Raw genomic sequence first — 26,194 nt, forward strand, 5'->3', positions numbered from 1 at the left:
ACTTTTTTTACAACAATGGCTAAAATCAACTCTAGGAGATGACGTGTTCACCCCCATGTTTGCAGTGGAAAGGGCGCACAGAGTACCAATGAAACCACCTATACCTGGAGCACCCCCGAGACCTCTACTAGTGCAACTCCTTAATTGTCGAGACAGAGATATTACGCTGCGACAGGCCAGGCTGAAAAGTCCAATTACATACAACAACGCAGTAGTGTCAATATTCCCGGATTTCTTGGCAGAATTACAGAAACAAAGAGCCACATTTATTGAAATAAAAAAGAAACTTAAACAACAAGAGATCCCATATTCTATGGCGTACCCGGCAAGACTGCCAATAGTTTCAGATGGAAAGGTGATATTCCTGCACTCACCGGAAGAAGCTGAGGACTGGTTACGCATGCATCCAGCATGAATAACAGGCGAGAAACTAACAGAACAAAATACTCAATGCTTTATTTGTATAAGAAGGAACATAAGGAAAGTTTAAATCGCATACAGATGTTACTGTTTTAATTCACTAAGGAAAAGTTAAATGATTTCAGTTTGAAATATATGCTGTTCGGAGGTTGGGGAGGGCCCGACAGTCAATCTAAACAGACCAGATAAATAAACAGACGTTATAGAGAAAACGAACAACTATTTTGACAGTTGTACACCATGACCGGGGGCCCCCCTCTAACCGCTGAATAATAGGGTGTATACGAAAAACAGGTCAATATCATAGAGAAGGAATAAGGAGAAGAAGTGGAATAGAATACCTGACTCCATAGTTGTGGATTTTCAGAAAATCCATAGTTAGCTGCATAAGCTGTTTTGTTGATTTAAGTTATGACAATTGATATGTTTGGATATGTATACCTTTTAGTTAATACCAGATACAAAATACTATATATACTGGAAAACCAATACACAGAAATGTATCATCCTGCTACATCAACTGATAGATATAGATGTCGTTGAAATGTATGACATGGAATGTGTGAGGATTGGGTACTCCAGCTAAAAGAACTGCAGTGTTTTCCCATATTAGACAGTCTGCCCCACATATCATCAGCCTACAAGAAACTCACTTAATTCTAGACAAGGTAGACTGTCTTAAAAAACCCTGGATTCAATGGGCCTGTCCCTCACTACATACCTCATACTCTAGGGGTGTTTCTCTTTTGATTCATCGTACTTTACGCTGGAATCCAATAAACACCCGTAGAGATCCAGAAGGTCGATTTGTTTTTGTCTATGCTGAAATTAACACCAAACAATATGTCATTCTAAGCATCTACCATCCCCCACATGATAATGCATTCGTATTACAAGCCGCAATTACATTCGCACACCAATACCCACTAGCAGAGGTCATATGCATGGGTGATTTCAACCAAATAATGGACCCCACAAAGGACAGATTTAGTATACAACAGATACCAGTGATAACTCGTGATACCCCAATGCGGCAGATGTTTGATGGAATATGATGGATCGATCTATGGCGCTTTAAACATCCAGATGTATGCGAATACACATGTCACTCCCTGGGTCGGGGGTCTCTATCTCGTATAGATTATATTTTCGGTTCCCCGACACTCACTAAGTATCTAACATCAATAGAACATGGTACCAGAGGGATATCGGACCATAGTTCGGTTTTGCTCACATTACAATTCCCAGGACAATATTACACCCATACTTGGAAACTTAACCCCTTCTGGTTAAAACTGATAGCCACTTATGTAGTTAAAACCACTACATAAACTAGCCCTATCAGTATGGCAAACAGTTAAAAAGAACCAACAATATACTAACATAATGACTGATACCCCCCTCTGAGGAAACCCTACCCTGCCATCGATACAGACAATGCAAGACACTGGATATTGGAAGACACTGGGGATAAAAACACTGGGTGACATATATGAGGACAATATAATGCTATCCTACATGCAGTTACGGGAGAAGATAAAAACCCCTGAACTACAAATCTTCAGATATTTTCAACTGAGACATGCTCTGAATGCACAACTCCCACCAAACACCAGTAGAATATCCAAATACTCAACAGTAGGGATTCTTAAAACACAAGGACCTAAAGGATTAATATCACTACTATATACACACCTGCTATCAACCAAAATGGATCATGAACCATTGCTAGTATACGACAGATGGAAAAATGACATCCGCACACTGACAATGGAGGACTGGGAAGTGGCAATGGGGTCACACCTATTAGTATCACCGGCAGTTAATAACAGACTCACTCAATTATATATTGTACACCAAGCGTATCTTACGCCAGTTCGCCTGAACAAAATGGGCAGAACTAATACAACATCTTGTCATAGGTGCCGTCAGCCAAATGCTGACTTTTGGCATTTAATATGGGAATGTACGTATGTCAAAACCTTCTGGGAGGAAGTTATTATCTTTATTTCTGGATTGTTACCAGTCCCCTTGGAATTAGATCCCAAAATAGCGATACTAGGGCTGATAGATGAAGAGGCATGGACCCACTATGATAAAATATTTATCAGAGAAACACTATTTGTGGCTAGGAAAGTGGTGGCTATGAGATGGATGGCAACGAGACCACCCTCCGTCTCATACTGGATGAGAATGGTTGATACTATAATACCATACGAAAAGGTGATATATCAACACAGAGGGTACCCAGACAAATTTGAGAAAATATGGGGTTTATGGACAAACTCCCACAACACACTATAATTAGAATAAATGTAAGTTTAATAAATAAGCAAGGATAAAGAAAATAAACAGGTATATTCACAACGAACCAAACATATCGTAAAGTTTTTTCTTTTACGATATTTTAAATGTTACAAATAAAACTGTGATGTTGAACTATGAAACAAGATACAGAACAAAATGAGAAATATATTGTATAAATTGACTGTAATGATTGTTCTGCAATATACTAATAAAAACGAAGTTAAAAAAAGTTATGTAATAAATCAGATCTTTCATTTTCCTAAGCTCTTGGTAACATGAGGCCCTTTTACACGGAACTATTATCATTCAAACAAGTAAAAATGAACAATATCATTCAGTGTAAACGCAGCCAATGACTGAACGAAGAACGATAAATCGCTCACTTTTGTTCATTTTATAGAGCCATAAAAATCATAGTTGGGTCGTTTATTAATCATTTGGTTTAAATATCGATCGTTCAGTCGTTTTCAGTCACCTATACAGCAAATGTGACTGACTGATTTCTCATTTGAACGAGCTAACGATGTATCTGCATGAATAATCAGGCTGCCGGAGCAAACTCTGACATCGCTTGCTCATTCAAACGAGAAATCGGCAGGTCTAAACAGACCCACGGATGAGTTTCACGAACTGTCACTCCTGTCTACTACTCAACAAACAGCGAGGACAATACTGACTAATCAAGTAATAAACAGTCAACCCCTTCTCACTGGAGCCCTCTCCCAGTTTTTATTTTTCCTGCCCACTTTCCAAAAGTCACCATTTTTATTATTTCAGCTACACAAAGGCTTGTTTTTGGGGGACTGGTTGTATTTTTCAATGGTACACTTATGATTGTGATATCACTGTGTTTTCAATCAATGCATCGCACAAAAGCGCAAAACACAAACTTGCGATTTTTGTGTGATGTGTTATTAACATTAGAAAGTCCTATTGACATTTGCATTAAAAAAAATCCAAAATATCGCAATTGCACGTATGAAGACACCCTTAAAATTTCCAAGTGTGGTGAAAAGGAAGACAAATGCAATTGCACCGTTTTTGTGGGGTGCGTTTTTATCTAATTCTAGGTATAGTAAAAATGCAGTCTTCTTTACTTTCTGGATCAGTACGATTATGGTGATATCACATTTATGTATTTTTTTATGAGGTTCTACTTAATAAAAAATAAAAACCTTAATTAAAAAAATTACAATCTGTAACTTTTCTACTAATTTTTGTTAGTTCCCCTAGGGAATTTGAACCTACGATCATTTAATCGCTTATACAGTATAATGCAATACTACAGAGCTATATACTTTTGGCAGAAATCAACTCAGTGCCTGAGTGCAGTGGCTTGAAGAACAGCTGATTGGCAAGGGTTCTGATCAGCTGACCCACTCCAATCTGCTATTGATGGCCTATCTTGAGAATAGGCCATCAATAGCTCATAATTAGACAACCCGTTTAATTCAAGATAAAAAAAAAATGCAACATGGCCTAAGACGGTGGCTGAAAGACTGCAAGACCTGCAGAGCAGAGCCAAATTTCTTATTATCTCTAAAGTAGAAATCACCATACAAAAAGTTATAGCGGTAAATACGTGACAGCTCACCAATTTTTGTACTGAAGGCTTTTCTCGAGTCATCTGTTCTTTATAATTCACCCCCAGTTTAAAGGATCCTTGAAGTCCACGACCTTTAACCTGCTCCACTATCTTTTTGGAAAGTAGCTTATCCAAGGTCTTTTTGAGCAGTCGATGGTTCCTCTGCATGTCATAACTATACATGGCACTTACATACTTAAGTATTCCAATTGCGGACACACCTTTGCTCGTGCTCATTTCCTTAATTGCTACTAAAACCATGACCCGTAAACCTGTTAAAGGGAAAAAAAACTTGTTTGTAATATGTAAATATTTTAAAGCAAATAAACTCACTTTTTTTAGGCAACCACCTTTCACGTGTCATATTAGAGCATGCCAAGATAATAGATAGGTCAGCACTGGAGACCTGCAGATGTCATACTAAGGTTTCTTTCATCAGGTCCAATCCCCTGCTCAGTGCAGGGATGGTGTAGTGAATCCTGCACTGAGCAGGGGGTTGGACCAGATGACCCTGGAGGTCCCTTCCAACTCTACCATTATATGATTCTATGATATCAGTGGTGCAATTTTCGTCCACCCGGATCGCGGCCGAAAACCGCATTAACAGGAGAAAGCGACGACCAAGTCACGGCTAAATCTCCCGTTTTCCCGCCCGCCCGGGCTGTGGCTTATATACGCCGCAATCCGCAATTCCGTGGCCCTCCCCTTGCCGGTTAAGAGATGATGGCAATAGAAGCTGCCGACAAGAGGAGGGAGAGGGACTTTAGCAACACCGTGCAGGATAAATAGTATGCCAATTTATTGTACAGGTCATTATGGACATGATGATACCAAATATGTGAGATTTTTCATAAACTTTGTTTTTTTTTCTAATACAAATGAGAAAATGCGCAGAAAAGGGTTTTTTTGTTATTTGTTTATGTTTCTTTAAAAACTCTTTTTATTTATATTTTTTATATCCCTGTAGGGGACTGGAACCATAACAGCTATGATAATGCATTGGAAGATATTTGCGCTGCAATGCCTTATCGTTTACAATAGTGATCATTGGCAATGGTAAACTGGGACACCAGCATACAGAATCCTATTGCCATGGTAACCCATCGCCCTCCGCTATTACATCATGGGCGTCCAATGATGTGACAGAGGGAGCACACTTCACATGCCACGATCTACACAGATTGCAGTATGTAGGGGGCTACAGGGGGAATCGCTGTCCTTAGGTTATCCCTGCTGCAGCATCGGGAGGTTGGTTATCGTACCACCTGGCAGCAGGATGGCATGGGCTCAGCTTCTAATCCCGCGCCGTCCACAGGACATAAGTTTAATATCCTGTTGCATTAAGTACCTCGCAGCCAGGACGAAAAACTTATGTCCTATGGTGTTAAGAGGTAAAACCCACTCTATTAGACACTTATGGCATATCCTACTGAAATGGCATCAATACTATTGTGAGAAAGCCCTGTAACCCTCATGCAATTTACATAATCATGTGACTTATGGATTGTGCCTTGATTCCATTCTAGGGCATTTTCACAAAATATTTCATTGTGAAGCATAAAGCAGAAATAAAGGCATACAAAATCCCGTAAAATGTGTATGTGATTGTGCAAGCAACTTTCATGGAGCTTGCAGAGCTTTCGGAATCTTCACCGAAAGTTAAATGGCTGATTTGACAATTGTAAAATGAAACGTGTCCCACTGCTTCATTCCTGCCAAAGCTTTCCTTATCAGCCACTCCAAGCTATGACGCTTCATATATAGTCATGTTTTTGACAGTTTAGCCAGCAGACATCCTGCCCGACTCCCCATAAACATGCACATTTGGATCAACCAAGCATGCATGTTACTTTCAATAGGGATAAGCCCTCAATCTATCGGTGGGATCTGCTGGCTAACATCTCATGCCTATAGTCAGCTTAAAGGAGTTCATCGAGACTAGAAAGAAACAAAAATATGGTCATGGAAGGGGCTACAAATAAACAAAATAGGCAGTACTCAACTTTAAAATGTTCTACTAGTCCAGCACAGCTGCTCTGGGCCCGATCACTCTGGCCCTGCAACTGTCACATGTCGTTCAGTGTTCATGTGACTAGAGCAGCCAATCACTGGCTTCAGCAGTGAGGTTGCAATGAAATGTCCATCCATGAGCTCTAAAGTCAGTGATTGGCTGCAGTGGTCACATGAACAATAAATGACACATGACAGCTGCAGGAGCTTCCAGGACTGGAGCACCATGGACGGGGGCGGATGTGGTAGATTTTTCTTTTTGTCTTGGAAAACTTCTTTTATCCCTTATCCCGAAATTCTGCCATTTTGGGTGGTAGGTGGGCTTGTTTCTATTGTGTACAGTACACAATGCAACAAAAATGACATAACTTTATTCTATGGGTCAGTATGATTACTACAATACAAAATTCATATATATATATATATATTTATTTTTTTTTTGCTGTACCACTTTTACTTTTTTTTCTTAATTTTCTGTTGCCATCTTCTGGCTGCCATAAGTTTTTTTTTTTCTGTCAACATAGTTGTGCTATGTCCTGTAGTTCCTATTGGTACCATTTTGTAGTACATATGACTTTTTGATCGCTTTTAATTACTTTTAGGGTGACCAAAAAAGCGCAATTCTGACGATGTTCACCATGCGGGATGTATAATGTGTTACCTTGATAGATCTGACTTTCATGGGCGCAGCGATATCAAATATGTTTGTTTTTTTAATTTACATGTTTTTATTATAAATATGGCAAATGGTTTTTATTTTACTTTTACTACCTGTTTTTTTTTTTATTAAAACTTTTTAAAACTAATTTTTACATTTTCTTTTAGCCCTCAGAAAGTACATGAACTTTTGATGGTTTGATGACACCTGCAGTATGATGTGATGCCATAGCATGGTTTGATAGGCAATATGCCATGGCAGCCCTGGGGGCTTTCAGAAGGCTCCCAGCCTCCATGGCAACCGCATGACACCCCGCGATCCCACTCCATACAAACCCTAAACCTTCAGGACGTAAATATATGCCCCGTAGCATTAAGGGGTTAAAAGGAATTTTCCCAGTAAAAACATTTAAACCCTATTCACAGGATATGGGATACATAGCTGCTTTTTTGAGGTCCAACTGCTAGGACCTCTAGTGATCCAGAAATCTGTGCATCCGAATGCCCCATGTGAATGGAGTAGCAGTGGACATATTCGATCACCACTTCATTCACTTCTATGGAACAGAGGAAGATTGATGCACCAAAGAAGTCAACAGAGCAGTGATCATGCATGCACACCACCACTCACATGGAACATTCAGGGTGTGCAGATCAGGTAATCCCTGGGGGTACCAGTGGGCAGACCACCAACACTCAAACACTTATCCTCTTAAACTGTGGAAATGGGGTAACTGTCTTTGATAGAAAAACCCCTTGAAATGTGCATCTGGCATTATGAAGATTCAAACATCCTCACATCACTGTTTGTACAGCAGTAGTAATGAAAGGTTGTCAATGGAACTGGAAGAGTCCTACAGCCACATACTGGCTTCAGGCTGTATTCACATGGGTGAGTGCAATTTAGTCAGTGAAAAACTGACCACTTTCCAATGCGATTTTCTTGCGTTTTTTACACGTGCTTAATCACGCATTCTTTTTTCTCCTCTGCATTTACTCTGTTTTTTTTTCTCATGTGGTCCCCATAGTAGTATGTGTTAAAAATGCGTCACAATTGCATGCAAATCGCACGTAAATAATGGGTGTTTCTTGAAGAAAAATAATATCAGCCCTTTAATGCGAACTGAATGAAGCCACTCACTTGGATACATCTGTCTGTTGTCCGCTGCCTTGGCCTTCTTGGTCTTTGCTGTAGGAGGAGGTGGGATGAAGTAGTTTACAGTTTTACCCTGAAATATAACTTCAGTATTAATAAAAATGGATCATATGACGTAGGAATGGAAAGTGGAAATATCGGACACATGTATATAAAGAATACATTCTGTATTCAATTAGTAGCAGATAATATAATTAGATGTATTACTGGATGCTGGTTGTTACTAGCTGTTGCACTGCAACAAACTGCGTGAAAGTCGGAAGTGTCACTATTATTCTCCATAGCAGAAAGAAATACAAATTTCTTCGGGCTGGCAACATGTCTGGTAGGGTCTTGAAAAATAATGTAACGATTGAATGTAAGTCAGAAACGCTATCTTTTCTCCTTAGGGAGAGAACCTAGATGGTGAGTGAGGAGACTTAAAAGGCCATTCATGCTCCTGCGGGTAATATGCAAATAAGGGAGATGGAACAATACCTCCACAGTGCCACCTATTGGAAGACAGCATTTCTTCAAGTCAATTTTTAGACTCTTTATACAAGCCTTGTAACAATGACTGGGAATTGAAAGCAAAGCCAGACTCCAAGCACAGACAGCTGTTTCGGGGTGTTTACCCCTCACTAACCGTCTAGCTGCTCTCCCTAAGGAGAAAAGATAGCGTTTCTGACCCACGTCCAAGGCCCCTCTCTAGCAAAGCCACAATCCTGCTGCACACTGATGAGGGGCAAGCCCCCCAAAACAGCTGGCTGTGCATGGAGTCTGGCTTTGCTTTGAATTCCTGGTCATTGTTACAAGGCTTGGATAAAGAGTCTAACATTGACTTGAAGGGATGCTGCCTTCCAACAGGTGGCACTGTGGAGGTATTGCTCCATTTCCCTTATATGCATGTAAATCGCTTGCTGAGCCATTAGCTTTAAAGGGACACTAGATCTAAAAATAAATGATAAAAGTAGGAAAAGAACCATCTTGCTCCACTGTTTATCAGTCCGTAGACTTTTCTTCGTGTTCCTAAAACTAACTGCCTTGTAGACATCTCGCAGAGAACATGGGATAATCTCCTGCTGATCCATTCCATTTTCAGATGGAACACATTAAAGGTCAGAGCTAAGTGAACTTTTTGTCCTTTTGCTGAGAGGATAGAGGGGGAGGCTCCTGCTGCAGCCAACATTCTCATGTCCAATTTACAAGGAACAATTATAATTCAGAAAATAGTTTAAACGAACAAAACAGAATGATCGTTCAGTTTAAACGTGGGCAAAACATTCTATTAGAAGCACTAAGCGGGAAGCGTTTACACTCAGTGAGAAGCTAGCGATCCAGCGATGGTTTTTATGCTGGTTGAAAGTGAGCAACCAGCGAACATCAAACAAATAGTGCACGATGGCTGTGCATTTAAACACAACGATTATCAAGCAAATTAGTTTGTTTGAACGCTTTTTGCGCAATAATCGTCCCATAACCTTCCTCAGTATCACAACTCTGCAAATTATCATGGTATACAAAAACAACCAGATTATCTCCTATGAAGGTATAGCTGTACCTAGATATATCCAAAGAAGGAGACTGGTAAAATTATTACTGTTTGATGTACAGGGGGTGGACAAAAATATGGAAACAGCGTATGAAATGCATGGGATTTTAGCCATTAGCACTGAGCTGCCCTTTTGACCGCTGCTTGGCTGAAAGCTTTCCTGACAAATTATTTGTGTTTACTTCCCTTCTTGCCCTGCTCTGGGTAGTTTTGGGAGCCTGCTGGTGACAGCAGCATAGTAGCTCAAACCCCTGACCAACGGAACTTTGTTGCTTGGGCAGATGTTCACTTCTGTCCGGCAACATCTGTGTCATATTACCTCCACTTAAAATCTGTCTCTGAATGTCCTATTGAAATATGATTTACAATCCCATGCAACTTAAGGCAAGCATTTCATACAGTGTTTCCATATTTTTGTCTACCCCTTGTACTTCACACGATATTTTCAATGCCAGTATGTGTTCGCATATGTCAGTTTTGTCACTGTTTCCTGTGATTTTCCCAAATTTGTAGCAAAAACACCCCACAAAATCACTGCAGTGGATACTCCCGAAAACAGATCACTGGCCATATTAAAATTACTAATTTTGTATAAATAACACAAAAAGAAATCTGATTGAGGATATGTTTCTGCTCCAGAACGACACTGTTTGTTTCCAATAACCTAATTGTTAAAAGAGTAACAATAATGAATACTGACACCGTCGCCTCCTATAAAGTCCTACAGCCTCAATTAATTGTGCTTTTGGTTGTTGCAAACCGCAGTTTATCATTATTCCCAAAATACCAAGTGCTTGTGGTTTCCATCTGAACTGTCATCTGCGAGGCCCCAGAATGCTTCTTACCTCCGGTAATGTCAGCAAGTCTGCTTTGACATCTTTCCTAGGATGACAAAGGATCAAGCTTAGAACTTCCACTGTTTTCCCAAGTCCCATCTCATCTGCAAGAATACCTCCGGGCCACTCATGAGCGGCGGTGGGATGTTCGCGGATTATACTGGAAGGTAGAAAAGCACAAGAAACAGACTCTGCATGAGTAACTGCTGGTACAAAACTCTCGATTTCTTCTGTAATAGATTATTACAGCACAATGTGCAAATTACAACACAATACTTGTTTATTCTACGCAACACAGCTCGTTTTTTTGCACTCAGAGGGGCTGCTTTGTGTAATTGTACATTTCCTCTGCGGGAGACCTGCCTGGTATACCGTACTTTATCCTGGCAAAATCAGTTGATTTTTTGGGTGTATCGGGAGCAGGACCCGATCGTCTAATGAATCGACCCCATTCATAACAAATACCACTAATTTTAATGAAGACCATCAGGTTTCCTGCATATCAGATTATATTATTCTACCTGCCAAAAACAGAAGTACAGAAGCTAACCCGAGCCAACTGATGCCACATGAATCCCACTGAAAATAATAGGGACATTAAGAGATACATTTTCTACATTTTTCAGAAAAAAAATAACACAAAAGGAAATTGTGGAGAAAAAAAATGCTACTGTCTATGGTTCTGTACAGAAACGCTTTGGTAAAATGTATACATTGTGTGATGCCCAGTGCAAGTCAAAAGGATTCATGGTCAGGAAGGGTATTGTTTCTCCTTAAGGAGAGCACCTAGGAAGTGTGAGGAGATGGAACAATACCTCTGCAGCGCCACCTATTGGATGGCAGCATTCCTGCAAGTCAATGTCAGATTTTTTAAACAAGCCTTATAACAATGACTGGGGATTGTGCCAAAGCCAGAATAACCATACACAGATAGCTGTTTCAGGGTGATTGCCCCTAATCAGTGAGCAGCAGGTTTCCGACTTGGTTAGTGAGAGGCCTATAGATGTGGGTCAGGAAGGGTAAAGTTTATCCTTAAGGAGAGCACCTAGAAGGTGAGTGAGGAGACTTATAAGGTCATCCATGCTCCTCTGGGAAATATATGCAAAAAGCTTCATAAGACACCAGAAAGAAATTCATTTTGTTATTTCTTGATTTCTATAAAAAATGCAAAATTGCATAAAGAGTTGAATTCCTAATATATTACTTGAGCTGATACTGGATTACAGCTGCCGTTATCTCCTAGAGCTGCACTCCAGGTTGCTAAAATAGTCAACACGTGGTCTCTTCATGTTAGTCCTAATATAGGACTTTTTTACTAAATTATTATAATAAAGGCTATGTTTTAGGGGTCCCACCCAGTGAATACCTAATGTGGGGGGATATATAAAAGCTTGTATCCCCCACATAGCTGCACTTCCAAAAAACAAGAGTTATGATCCTGTATATAACCACAGCACTGATGTACTGTTGCAAGTGGTTTATGGACATTTTTTTCTGGTGACAAATCTCCTTTAAGGGTGACTATCCACTACGGTTCTTTTTCACTGCGAAATTCGCAGCGATTTTCCTTTCTCCAGAGGTCTATGGGACTTGTTAATGTTAAAATCGCATCGCGCAAAATCGCAATCAAACATTAGAAAGTCCCACAGACACCTGGGAAAAAACGCAGCAAATTCGTAAACGCTAGTGGGTAGTCACCCTAAGGGTATGTTTACATGTGGTGGAAATTCCATTGCAAATTCCACAGCATTTCTGCATCCCCCCAAAAAAGTCAAAATCCGTGCCACTGGTCAGGTGATGTGGAAGTAACCAGCAGCGCTCTGCTCAGTACAAACCGCCAGGGGCCCGTTGCAGGTAAGCAGCTGATTTCCAGTCAAAATCCATACCACTGGTGCAGATTTGGACTCTTGCTGCGGAATTTCTGCAGGGCAATACTTGCAAGACTTTAACTGTGAAACCACAGAATGGTCAATGCAGCCAAGGCCTGTAATGTAGGCTGTAACGTCGGATTTGGTCAAGATCGCTGTAAACTATTAAAATTTATAACATCTAGTCATCCAAGCAGTCATCTCTTTAAGGAGGCGCTGCTGACAACAGAATCTATTGCTGCAAACAAGCCTGCCTTACAATTCATCAGTGCCTACTAAAAGAGATATGGGAATGGTTGCTGGTTCTCCATGTCCTTCACATGATTCGTATACGGTGCAGAGCGTATCGGACATGGAGGTCATTTCACAAGAACGAGTCTCAATCACTCCTGCAAAAAAGAATACACATCATTAATAATATGGCTTACCTTCCTGAAAAAGGGTTATAATAGATTGTAATTCCATCTAGTGTTGTGACTTCTCTCCATAATGGATGCAGTGCATTTTCTACACAAAAGCGAAAATAAATATTCACACAATGCACTAACACATAAGCCAAAATGCCATAAAACACCCAACAACATTCGTTCACACATTCTCTATGTAAATAACATTGCTCAATAAGCAGTCTGTTATTTTTGTCCCACCACTGGTAATTCATCATCCATCTATTGAACATACAGGTAGCTAAGTTTCTTCCCTATACTTATAAGCCTGGTGAAGTCTTTAAAAAAATGATCGTACTCAAAGAGTGGTCATAAATGGCTACACCTCCAAGTGGAAGAATGTGTCAAGTGGGGAACCAGAAGGCTCTGTCCTAGGCCCGGTGTTGTTCAATATTTTTATAAGTGATCTGGAGGAGGTAATTGATGGGAAACTGATCAAATTTGCTGATGACACAAAGCTTGGAGGGATAGCTAACACTAGAGAAAAGAGAGGATTCAAAAAGATCTAGAAAAGCTTGAACAATGGGCGGCGACTAACAGAATGGTATTTAACAAGGAGAAATGCAAAGTCCTACATCTGGGCAAGAAAAATGAAATTGGGCTAAGCAGCAGCACATGTGAAAAAAGACTTGGGTATACTAATAGATCATAGACTGAACATGAGTCAACAATGTGATGCAGCAGCCAAAAAGGCAAACACAATTCTGGAATGTATTAAGAGAAGCATAGAGTCTAGATCACGTGAGGTCATTATTCCCCTCTACTCTTCCTTAGTCAGACGTCATCTGGAATATTGTGTCCCCTTTAAAAAAGACATAGACAAACTGGAGCAAGTTCAGAGAAGAGTTACCAAGATGATGAGCGGTCTGCTAATCATGTCCTATGAGGAACAGTTAAAGGATCTTGGAATGTTTAGCTTGCAAAACAGAAGACTGATAGGAGACTTAATAGCTCTCTACAAATATCTGAAGGGCTGTCACATTGCAGAGCGATCAGCCCTATTCCCATTTGTAGAAGGAAAGACTAGAAGCAATAGAATGAAACTGAAAGGGAGGAGAAACAGATTAGATATTAGACAGTGAGGGCTCCTGCACACTGACGATGGCGATATCGTGATTCACAGCCCGATATTGCCCTTGCAATCCTTCTGAAAACTCCTGGATGTGAAGCGATTTTGCATGGAAACAGTCTCACATCCCTGCGGGGCTGATGGAATCACCCATAGCGAGGAGAGAGAAGAAGATGGAGCTACAAGGAATCCCCTAGAGATCTCCCCATCTAGGAGAGATAGGGGGCAGGGCTAGAGAGCTCCCCCAGGGCTTCCCCGAAAGCGAGGCGAGAAGGGACGGGGCTAGAGGGGGTTCTCAAAGTAATTTCTCTCTAGCCGAGAGAGGAGGCGAGACTAGAGGGCGGACCTCTCTAGCCACGCCCCCTCTCTTGGCTAGAGAGAAATCACTATGAGAACCCATCTAGCCCCACCACCGCTGCCAGGGAAGCCCTCTAGCCACGCCCCTATCTCTCCAAATATAGAGAGATCTCTAGGAGATCCTTGCCCCCCTCTCTCCCCTTGCTATGGGGGATTCCTTCAGTCCTGCAGGCTGTTTCGCAAACTTCTCCCATTGAAATCATTGGGCAATATTGCTAAAAGAAAGAACATGCTGCAATTTGTTTTCTGCATCGCATCGCAATGCGGTGCTATGCAGAAAAACATCAACAAGTCTACTCAAAAGTATGGTTTTCATATCTGTGCGAGATTTGTATGTCTTGCAAAGCACAAGCAGGGGGTTGGACCCGATGGCGCTGGAGGTCCCTTCCAAATCTATGATTCTTTTATATATATGTACAGTGTATAATCTAAAAGCATTCTCAGACCCCATTCACCTCTCGGAGGCCAAAGGAGTCTCCTTTTGGGCTCTATAAGGCCAGTACACATCGCCATATTTTTTTTTCATCTGTGCTTTCCTATACAGAGGGCTACAGCAAAAAATGTATACCAGTATCTTTTTCTACAATGGAAGACCTACAGGTAAAGTATGCCAATGTATGGGGGCCGCAGGAGGCCTCCAATGGATGTACACCCAAGCTGCACTTGTTTCTATCACTGCCGATCGCATGTAAGGTTGTAGAGAGCTGCATTGCACTTAAAGGGGTTGTCTCGCGGCAAACCTCAAAATTTTACCTTACCCCATTCCCCCTGTCACCCCCCTGGCATAAAATAGCAAAGTAAAGTGGTTTTTAAACCGCTTGCTACTTACCGATCCGACGAAATAAGGACTATTGGGCTCTGTGCGTTCCATTGCCGATTCCAGCCTCCTGATTGGCTGGAATCGGCACACGTGACGGGGCGGAGCTACGCGATGACGCGTAGAAGGGGTGGAGCCAGAACGCAGCTCGTGCCTGGACCGAGCAGAAGGGGAGAAGACTGCACAGCGCAAGCGCGTCTAAAAAAGCAAGAAGCCAGCGAAATTAGACGGAGCCATGGCGACGGGGACGCCAGCAACGGAGCAGGTAAGTGAATAACTTCTGTATGGCTCATATTTAATGCACGATGTATATTACAAAGTGCATTAATATGGCCATACAGAAGTGTATAACCCCACTTGCTTTTGCGAGACAACCTCTTTAAGAAAAGCAAAGCGGAAATTAGAGAATTGTGTGGGATGCCTCAACCCAAAATTAGGCATTTTACAAGTAAATAACTTAGACCTTAAGGGCCACCCACCGTACATAGATGCAGGTTGCAGGTGGTCTATGGATACTGGCTGTTTCTGAGAGCTGACACTCACCTTCAGAGGTCAATGCTGATCTGTGTAACAAAGCAGCCAGCTGTAGGCAGGGGAACCTCTCTGGGGCCCATTTTGTGCCCCAACATCATAATTAAAAAAAAATATGTTAAAAGTTCAACCCTTCCTTCCTATTTCTTAATTTTAAAAAATGTAAAAAAAAAGACACAAATGGTGTTGCCATGTCCGTAAAAGTCTGAACTATTAAAATATAGTATTATTTATCCCACAAGGTGGACGTCATAAGAAAAAAAAATATTATAGGAATTGCATTTTTGGGCACCCATCTCCTAAAAAACTATATTAAAAGTGATCAAAGTCGTACGTGACACCAATAAAAACTACAGGTTACCCTGCAAAAATGAGCCATCATACAGGCCCATCAACCAAAAAATTATGGGTCTCAGAATATGGCAATAAAAAGCAATTTTTCATTTTTTAAAAAAGGCTCTTATCATTTTTAAATATTAATACATTAAAAAACTGTACAAATTTGGTATCTCCAAATTTATATTGACCCACAGAATAACGTCAGCATGCTATTTTGGCTGCACAGTGACCACCGTAAGAACAAAACTCAAGAAACAATGATGCAATTGTGGGTTTTTTTTCTATTTCACCTCACTTTTCAAAGGTTTTTCAGTGCTTTTAGAGCTCATTCACACTAGCGTATGTATACAATGCTGCAAGTATCTTGTCACATTGTACTGATCGCAGCCCATTTGCTCTGCTGACAGATATCTCATATGGGCTGCGATTGGCACTGTGCTTGCCCGGGATTCGGACGTTACAGACATGCATAGTCTGACTTTTTTTAAATTCCCCACTCTGTGCAGAGCAGGGCTGCGTATCAAAATGCTGCCCCTTCGCAATGCCTGTGAATGGACAGCGTTTAATACACAGCCCTTAAAGGACTGCATATGATACGTGAAGAAACAGAGTATGATGCGATTCATTTCTCCTGCGTATTGTTAGGTATAGGGCTACCACTGGGGGCGCTGGCGGCCGGCGGTTGCGCTCGGCTCCTCCTGACGCCATGGATGTCGATACAGGCGGCTCCGGTCAGGGGGTTCCCCGTGTGGGTGGTTGCCCACTCCCGCCGGCGACGCATGCCCCGCCGTGTTCGGGGAACACGCTCTCTCGGGTCGGCCGCGCGGCTCTCTGCACAATACACGGCCCTGGGGAGAGTCGATCTTATCATCTCCCCGGTCAGCGTGTCACCTTTCCTCGTTCTGTCTGGGCGGGGACTTTCACATATCAGGCTGCTTAGTACTAGCAGAGGTTGACAGTGTTTGGTTAGACTTAGCTCTGCTAGCACCCGCATATACTGTTCCCGACTGTTTAGTTCTTTGACCCATTTTTGCCTTTGACTCCGCTTCTGTCCTAGTCCTTTTGTACTGCGCACGTGCCTCCCCAGTTTGACTCGGTTTGCCCTGACTACTTTCTATTTTTCCCCCTGTCCTTTTGCTCTCGGTAGGTTTCTACCTGGCTGGTTTTTACCATCCATCTCCTATCCTACGTCCTTGGGATCCCTGTCACTAGGTCAGAGCAGGGACCACTGCCCAGTTGTCGCCCTGGGGATTAGCCCAGGGGGGCAAGTAGGTAGGGGTACGGGAGTGGGCTGTTGTAGGGTACCCCCCTGGCCATAGATAGATAGGAGATGGAAAGATGATAGATACACAGATAGATAGATAGATAGGATAGATAGATATACATACATAGATGATAGATAAGATAGATATACATTGATAGAAAGATGCTAGATAGATAGATAGATAGATAGATAGATAGATAGATAGATATACATACATAGATGACAGATAGATAGATAAGATAGATATACATTGATAGAAAGATGATAGATAGATAGATAGATAGATAGATAGATAGATAGATAGGATATAAAAATGATAGCTAGATAAGATAGAGATGGATAGATAGATAAGATAGATAGAAAGATGATAGATAGATAGATAAGATAGAGATAGATAGATAGAGACAGATAGATTATAGATAGACAGATAAGATAGATATACAGATAGATGATAGAAAGATAAGATAGATATACATAGATAGGAAATAGATAGAAAGATGATAGATAGATGATAGATAAGATAGATATACATAGATAGATATATAGATAGATAGATAGATAAAAAGATGATAGCTAGAAAGAGGATAGATAGATAGATAAATAAGATACAAAATAGTATGTAATCTGAGATAGAGTGGTCGTTAAGAGACGTGCTGTCTGAAAGCCCCAAAGAAAAGACGATGGTCATTAAGTTGTGTATCCCTAGTAACCAGATTGTCAGTCTGGGAGCGCTCGTGCTATTTTCTATTTCTGGTTGCAGTAATAATCACTCTAGATAGAGAACATTTTATAAGCCATTAACTAGCAGAAAGCTTTGCAGCAAATACAGTAGTCAGTGTACCCACCATTAGAAGGCACATTTTTGAAGTTCTCTCTCTGCAGCATCCAATTGACGGCGTCATTCTGGTATGGGCGCAGGATGGGTATCAGGGCTGCATGCTGCACATCTTCTCGCAGAATCTTTTCTTCTCGTTGATGTGTCTGTCTGACATAGTCATAAAGTTCTTCAATATTTTGTCTCTCCAGCTCTTGGTCCGACTCCTCCTCATTGTCATCTGAAATATCTGCAAGAAGGTAAAACTCTCTTAGGGTACGGTCACACGTGGTGGAATTGGTGCAGATTTTGGTGCAGATCCACAGCACACTTCACTGCTTCAATTGCAAGGCTGAAATCTGCCACGGATCCACACCAAAATCTGCCACAGGTGAATAGTAATTAAGTATGAAAGGGCGAGAAAAGACATATGTCCATCCAGTTCAGCCCATTACCCCCAAAGTTGATCCAGAGGAAGGCAAAAAAAACAAATGAGGTAGAAGCCAATTTTCCCCATCTAGATTCTAAGGGAGAAAATTAGAGATGAGCGAGCATACTCGCTAAGAACAAATACTCAAGCTAGTATTGTCCTGTTTGAGTACCTGCCCGCTCATGAGAAAAGATTCGGGTGCTAGTGGGGGTGAGCGCTATGTGTTGCGGGAGTGAGCAGGAGAGAGCGGGGGGGGGGGGGGAGAGAGAGAGAGAGATCACCGCCCCCCGTTCTCCCTCGCCGGCACTCGAATCTTTTCTCACGAGCGGGCAGGTACTCAAACAGGACAATACTCGCTCGAGTATTTGTCCTTAGCGAGTATGCTCGCTCATCTCTAATTTTCTCCCTTAGAATCTAGATGGGGAAAATTGGCTTCTACCTCATTTGTACCCCGGATCACCGACCCTTCTAAAGTTATTAATGATTATAACATATAATATTGTATCGCTCAAGGAAGGTGTCCAGACCCCTCCTGTACTCTTTTATTGAACTAGATTGACCCGATGTTCACTACGCAAACATAAAATGTTTGGAAAAATAGTTGTAAATGTTTTAAGAACTGTCGAGCCGAGGATTCGGCTTGAATGGTTCGCCGTCCATGGCTAAGTCTTCCACGTTTTAGGGAGATGGCAACAGTCAATTAGTGTATATTACATTACTTAGTATAGTATATGTTACTGTGGAGCCCCCAGTATATCCTGTGTATTCTGCAGTAGCATATTGTATCTCTATTATACTCTTACAGACTGGATCTACTACGGAGAGAGAATACAGTCACTGAGCTGTAGACCACTATATACCTGCGTGTAGCAAAGCAGAGTGTATATACCTCTGTGTAAAAGAACTGAGTGTATATACCTGCGTGTAGCAGAGCTGCGTGTATATACTTGAGCTGAGTACATTTAGCTGTGTGTAGCATAGCAGAGTGTGCATAGCTGAATGTATATGCGTGAAGCAGAACTGAGTCTATACACCTGCATGTAGCAGAGCTATGTGTATATGTAGCCATGTGTAACAGAGCTAGGTGTATTTACCTGCATGCAGCAGAGCTGAATGTATATACTTGCATGTAGCAGAGCTGAGTGTATATAGCTGCGTATAGCAGAGCTGAGTGCATATAGCTCTGTGTAGCAAAGCTAAGTCTATATACCTGCATGTAGCAGAGCTGAATGCATATACCTGCTTGTAGAAGAGCTGAGTATATACACCTGTGTGTAGCAGAGCTGAATGTATATACTTGTGTGTAGAAGAGCTGAGTGTATGTGCCTGCAGGTAGCAGAGCTGAGTGTATATAGTTGTGTGTAGCAGAGCTAAGTGTATATAGCTGCATGTAGCAGAGCTGAGTGTAAATACCTGCATGTAGAAGAACTGAGTGTATATAGCTGAGTGTAGCAGAGGTGAGTGTATATACTTGCGTGTAGCAGAGCTGAATATATATAGCTGCCCGTAGCAGGACTGCGTGTATATAGCTGCTGCAGCATAGCTGAGTGTATATACCTGTTTGTAGCAGAGCTGAGTGTACATCTGTGTCCTTCTCCCTCCCCAGGAGAACATCACAATCCCCTGCCTCGGCTGTGAGAGCTGCACTGGGGGATTCCTGCAGGCCCGCAGGGATGCAAGGCTGTTTCCATGTGTAAATGCCTCGCATCCAGGGGTTTCCACATGTTTTCAATGGGGCCGGCTGTTGTGCTTAGCCGCTAGTGTTAGTGAAGGTTCTCGTGTTCGCTTCGCTTTCCCTAGCGGCTGAAGCAATGGTGCTGCTACACTTAACATTGCAATTTTAAGCAGGCCTGACACCTCACTCAATCAATCAAACTCAAATTTTATGATTTTACAGTGGTGGTGAGGATATAACAAATTTAATGACACCAAAATCATCCGCCAAAGGTCCTGCAAAGGGGTCAAAGTGTGCTGCATGAAAAAGCCTGCAGGTTTTACATACCCCATCACCACCTCAGGCAGAGAGTTCCATCTCACTGCTCTTACAGTAAAGAACCCCCTTCTATGTTCGTGTAAAAAACTTCATTCCTCTGGATGTAGAGGGCGCCCACTAGTTATAATCACAATCCTGGGTAAAACTAGATGATGGGAAAGATCTCTGTACTGTCCCCTGATATATTTATACATAGTTATTAACCCCTTCCCGCTCCAGGGCGTACCATTACGTCCCGGGAGCCTGGTACTTCCCGCAAAAGGACGTACCGGTACGTCCTGGAGATAGCACGGGATCACATAAGATCCCGCGCTATCCCGCAGCGGGAGCCGGCTGTCAGTCACAGCCGGCGTCCCGCTCCAACAGCGGGGGGACATCGGAGATGCGCCCACCGCTGTTAACCCCTTCCCTGCCGCGATCTAAGTAGATCGCGGCAGGGAAAGAGTTCACAGAGGGATCGCGATCCCTGTGTGTCTCCGGCCGGCTCTCGCGATGTCATCGCGAGAGCCCGGCCTGTCACCATGGCAACAGGACGCCAGACACTGGCGTCCTGTATTGCCTGTGCCTATAATCGCTGTACAAGCGATAAGGCATGGCAGAGCAGTAGCTCTGCCATGCCTTATGACAGCGATCATAGGCACAGTGATGTAAGTCCCTCAGAGGGACACAAATAGTATAAAAAAAGAAAAGAAAAGTGTAAAAAAAAAGAAAAATGTAAAAAAAAAATGTAAAAAAAACCCTTTTTTATGCTTTTTCTAATATTAGCATAAAAAAAGGGAAAAAAAACTAAAACCCCACATATTGGATATTGACGCGTCCGTAACGACGTGTACAAAAAGTTTTTTATTTTGTACGACAAAAAGCGTAAAAAAAAACGCTAAAAAACAGAGGCAAAATGCTAGTTTTTAGCATTTTGCCTCACAAAAAATGCAATAAAAGTGATCAAAAAAGCCGTACATTTCCCAAAATGGTACCAATAAAAACTACAGCTCGTCTCGCAAAAAATAAGCCCTTATAGAGCTCCATACATAGAAAAATAAAAAGGTTACATGACTATTATGCTGCATGATTAACGCTGTAAAAAAATAAAAAAAATCTATGGCAGAATTGATGCGTTTTCTCTCCCTGTTATCATTAAAAAAAAATAAATAAATTTTACGATATTGTCTATATACCCAAAAGTGGCACCGATAAAAACTACAGATCGCCACGCAAAAAACAAGCCCTTATACGGCAGCGTCCACGGAAAAATAAAAAAGTTATGGCTTTTGAAAAATGGAGATGGAAAAATACCAAAAAATCGCTTGGTCCTCAACGCCAAAATAGGCCGTGTCATTAAGGGGTTAAAGCGCCCCCATGTTACAGCCCTGGGTATATATGGATGATGGGAGAGATCCCTGTATTGTCCCTGATGTATTTACACAGTTATTAGAGCATCCACTTGTTACAGTCCTGGGTATAAATAGATGATAGGAGAGATCTCTGTATTGTCCCCTGATATATTATACATAGTTATTAGAATGCCCCCTTGTTACAGTCCTCAGTATAAATAGATGATGGGAGAGATCTCTCTATTGTCCCCTGATATATCTATACATAGTTATTAGAGCGCCCCTTTGTTACAGTCCTGAGTATAAATAGATGATGGGAGAGATTACCAGCAAGCGATGTTCTTTCGGCACTGAGGACAGCACGGAAGTCTGCCGGAGACTAGCGGGAGGGACCTGGATGGAGCATGCTAGGTCAGTATTGTTTTGTTTTTTTTCATGTAGTGTAGCTAGGGCTTTTTTGGGGTAGGGTTTATATTTCAAGCACCTTCCTTCCTCCTGAAAATCAGAGTAGGTTTTATTTTCGGGGAACACAGTAGTTATTAGAGCGCCCCTTTGTTACAGTCCTGGGTATTAACAGATGATGGGAGAGATCTCTGTATTGTCCCCTGATATATCTATACATAGTTATTACGGCGCCCCCTTGTTACAGTGCTGGGTATAAATAGATGATGGGAGAGATCTCTGTACTGATCCCTGATATATCTATACATAATTATGAGAGCGCCCCCCTTGTTACAGTGCTGGGTATAAATAGATGATGGGAGAGATCTCTGTACTGATCCCTGATATATCTATACATAATTATTAGAGTGCCCCCTTGTTAAAGTCCTGGGTATAAATAGATGATGGGATACAATTTAAAAAGAAAAGTTTCATTAGCGGGCACAAAAAACATGAAGACTGTTTTCTGCCAACAGTAAGGGCTCCTTCACACGAATGTATTGTTACAGCATATTCCACGTGCGGGTTTGCCGTACTACTGTCCAATGCGGTTGGCACACGGTAATTTACACTTGTGTGAAGCCGGCCTAATTGGTAAGTGGTAGAGTCATAAATAAGCTTGGAAGCACAGGTTAGTCTCATTAACACATTCTCAACACCATTTAGTAGCTCATTTACTGCTCCTTAGGGCTTATTCAGACATCTGTATATAGGCCGGGTTTTCACACCCAGACGATATACGCTGTCCCTCTCTGCAGGGGGAGCAGTGCACTGAGCTCCTGCCCCCTCTTAGCTCCTCACCACTATTTGCAATGGGAGGGGTGGGGTGGAGGCTAGCTCCGCCCCCGTCCTAACCCTCCCATTGCAAACAGTGGCGAGGGTCGGAGAGGAGGCAGAAAGCTCAGTGCACTGCTCCCCCTGCAGAGAGGGACAGCGTATATCGTCTGGGCGTAAAAACCAGGCTGATATACGGACGTCTGAATAAGCCCTTAGCAGCACATAGCAGATTTAGGCTACATTCACAGGAGCGTATGTAAAAACTCAGCGGTTTTTACGCAGCTTTTTACTGCATGCAGAGCTGTATTTCTGTGTAGATTTGCCTGCGATTTTATTGCTGATTTTTGCACAGTAAAAACGCAGGCAAGCAGTGGTACAGTAACTTGCGTAAAAAATGCAGTATTTCCCATGCAATTGCGTACTTACTGCCTTTTTTACACATCATATTCATTTCAATGGGCAAAATGAGAAGCACTAAAACACCAAAAATAGGACATACGATTTTGCACACGTATAATATGCGGCACAAAAACAAGTGTGAGAGGCCCTATTGAAGAAAATGGAGGTTTAGCACTGTGTGTTTTGCACGTGAAATAGACAGCAACAAAACGCTTGTGTGAGAGTGGCCTTAGGCTACATTCACACAGACAAAAGTGAAGCGTTTTTTAGCCCAATATCGTTCCTGCCAACGTTTCTTTTCTTCATGGCGATGCGAGGCGTTATTCATTCAAACATACCTAACTTCTTTGAGTTTACGATCCTCAGGCGCGTATTACATGCGTGTCAGAGGATCGCAGGTATTTTCCATTGATTTAAATGGGAAATATCACATCGCTCTCACGTGTACTTCACACGGATGCGCGTGCCGTGCGATGTCTTTTAAGGTCCCATTGAAAACAATGGGTTTGGCGTTCTCATCCTCGCAGCATCGCTCCAAGGGAAAAGAAAAAAAACTCGCAACGCAAAAAACTCGCACGACATTTTCATTTGTGTGAATGAGCCCTTAGGAAGCATTCCCTACACTGTGTGAGATCTGTCACATCACTGTGAAGGAAGCCCTGGGGCGGAATTGCCAACAGAATATCCATGCGGACATCCTGGTTTCAACGCAGATTCCTGTGTGGGATTCACCCCCTTATTAAGAGGGGGAAGTTCCGCTGTGGAATTGTCGATACAATTGACATGTCGTGGATTTTAATTCTGCCCCGCAATGCAGTTGCCGCATGGTTTTGTGTGTGTTTTTTCTGCAGCATGTGGAAGAGATTTTCAAAATTTCATCCACTTTGCTGCTACTGTAAATGCAGCGGAATTTCCGTGCGGAGGGTGTACATGGCAATTCTGCCACGGTGAGAACCCAGCCTTGCTGAAAAAGGTGACAGCACTTCGAGAACCACCTCTGCCCTGGCAGACTCAGCCCGTGCATACATTAAATGGGTGCCCATTAAGTATGGCTGTCAGCACCTTGACCCAATGGTAACTGCTGGACGGGCTTCAGTCACAGAAGGTGTAGTCTTCATGAGAAAGGATCCATCAGCTCTCCCAACAGGTCTGTTTTCGGAAAGACCTACATTCCTCACAACATAACAAGTCTGGAGCACTACTCTACAATGTGCAGTTCCTCTGTTAGGGTCCATTTAGAGGGGACAAATGTCGGGCATCGTTGGCCAGCAGGGCGGCAGGGAGGCTGCTTACACCTCGATAATCTGAAGGGAGGCACCCCTTTGACAAGGGGAACGGTAAAGGTTCATTCACATGAGCGCAAAAAAATTTACGCAGCTTACTTGATTTTTTGCAGCGCTAGTTGCACAACACACTCCTGACCCACATCACAGGCCCCTCACAGTCTTAGGGCTTTTACCCACTAGCGTTTTTTTTTCGCTGTTTTTTTTTTTTTCACATGTCAATGGGACTCTCTAATGTTAATATTGCATCGCACAAAAATAACAGAAACGCAAACTTGCGATTTTTGTGCGATGCGATTTTAACATTAGAAAGTCCCATCAACATTTGGGGAAAAAAACGCAGCGAAATTGTAGCGAAAAAGAACGCTAGTGGGTAAAAGCCCTAAGCTAGAATCCTACTGCATACTGATGAGGGGCAATCACCTCAAAACAGTCTGTCTGTGCATGGTTTCTGGCTCGGTTTAACCCCTTAAGGACCAGGCTGTATTGTACATTAAGGACCAACACTTTTTAGGGATTTTACCCATGTGGTGGCTTTACTGGCGTATTTTGTTTCCTAAAGCTACCAAAATTATTTTTACTGCGGTTTTTTTTTTCCGTGACATATAGGGCGATTTTTTAAGTATATTTTTCACAGACTTTTTTTTCCATTTTTTAGATTTATTGGGGGTAAAATGCTACAAAAATTTTTTTTAACATCTTTAGTTATATTTATTTAGTATATTTATACAAAAATAAAGTATGGGAATGGGTTCCTCTATTTGTTTGGGACGTTTTGATATATAGTATGTATGATTCTGGTTTACAGGGCGCATACGGCGACGGTTTTGTGTTATTTTCTTTCTTACGTATCTAATGTTGCTTTATTCTGTATTTTTATTTTACTTATGTATGTAATTGCGTTTTTTTTACTATCTATGTCGCCCATGATGTCATGTAAGACCTCTGGGGGACATTCATTTTTTTTTTTTTATTTGACACTTTCCCACTGTAGCTGAGGCATCCATAGGAGCTCCAGTTACAGGGGAAGGCAACCCCTGTAGTGACATTAGTCACTTGCAGAGCTGCCAGGGTCTAGTATGACCCTCCAGCTCTGCTATAGCAGGGAACCTGGGCGGTCACATGACCCCCCCCCCCCCCCCCCCCCCCCCCCCCCGGCTTCTGTAGTGAAAGCTACAGTTCTGCTTTCACTTTCTAGTACACAATGCTCATTGAGCACTGTGTACTCGGGGAAGGAAAGGCAGGAAGGGACCCCTCCTGCCTTCACCTACGGGTTATCAGCTGTCACTAACAGCTGATAACCCGTTCCTGCCCCATATTGATTGCCTCTGCAAGGAGGCTTAAAGCGCCGCCGTTATTTTACTATCGGTGGTGCTTTAACCCTTTCCAATCCACTGTCTGACGTCTGAAGACATTATGATTTAAGGCTGTACAGCTCCGATGTTGGAAGATGTCCATCGGGGTTCACTTACTGTATATTGCCAGCCTCTCCTTCTGTCGGAGCCTACCCAACGTGTCACCTCATGCAGTACT

General features: G+C 42.2%; 1 protein-coding gene across 2 annotated transcripts in view; it reads right to left on the reverse strand.

The window, feature by feature from the left end:
- Positions 1-26,194, reverse strand: part of SHPRH (SNF2 histone linker PHD RING helicase) — a 98,674-nt gene that overhangs the window by 56,312 nt on the left and 16,168 nt on the right. For both annotated transcript variants that reach the window (XM_066595944.1, XM_066595945.1), the window contains exons 4-8: positions 18,039-18,257; positions 12,799-12,877; positions 10,512-10,662; positions 8,121-8,208; positions 4,322-4,584 (exon numbers count right to left, since the gene is read on the reverse strand). In XM_066595944.1, coding sequence (XP_066452041.1) covers positions 4,322-4,584; positions 8,121-8,208; positions 10,512-10,662; positions 12,799-12,877; positions 18,039-18,257 — 800 coding nt within the window. The remainder of the gene's footprint in view (positions 1-4,321; positions 4,585-8,120; positions 8,209-10,511; positions 10,663-12,798; positions 12,878-18,038; positions 18,258-26,194) is intronic.

Source organism: Eleutherodactylus coqui, chromosome 3, assembly GCF_035609145.1.
Source record: "Eleutherodactylus coqui strain aEleCoq1 chromosome 3, aEleCoq1.hap1, whole genome shotgun sequence".
Classification (NCBI taxonomy): domain Eukaryota; kingdom Metazoa; phylum Chordata; class Amphibia; order Anura; family Eleutherodactylidae; genus Eleutherodactylus; species Eleutherodactylus coqui.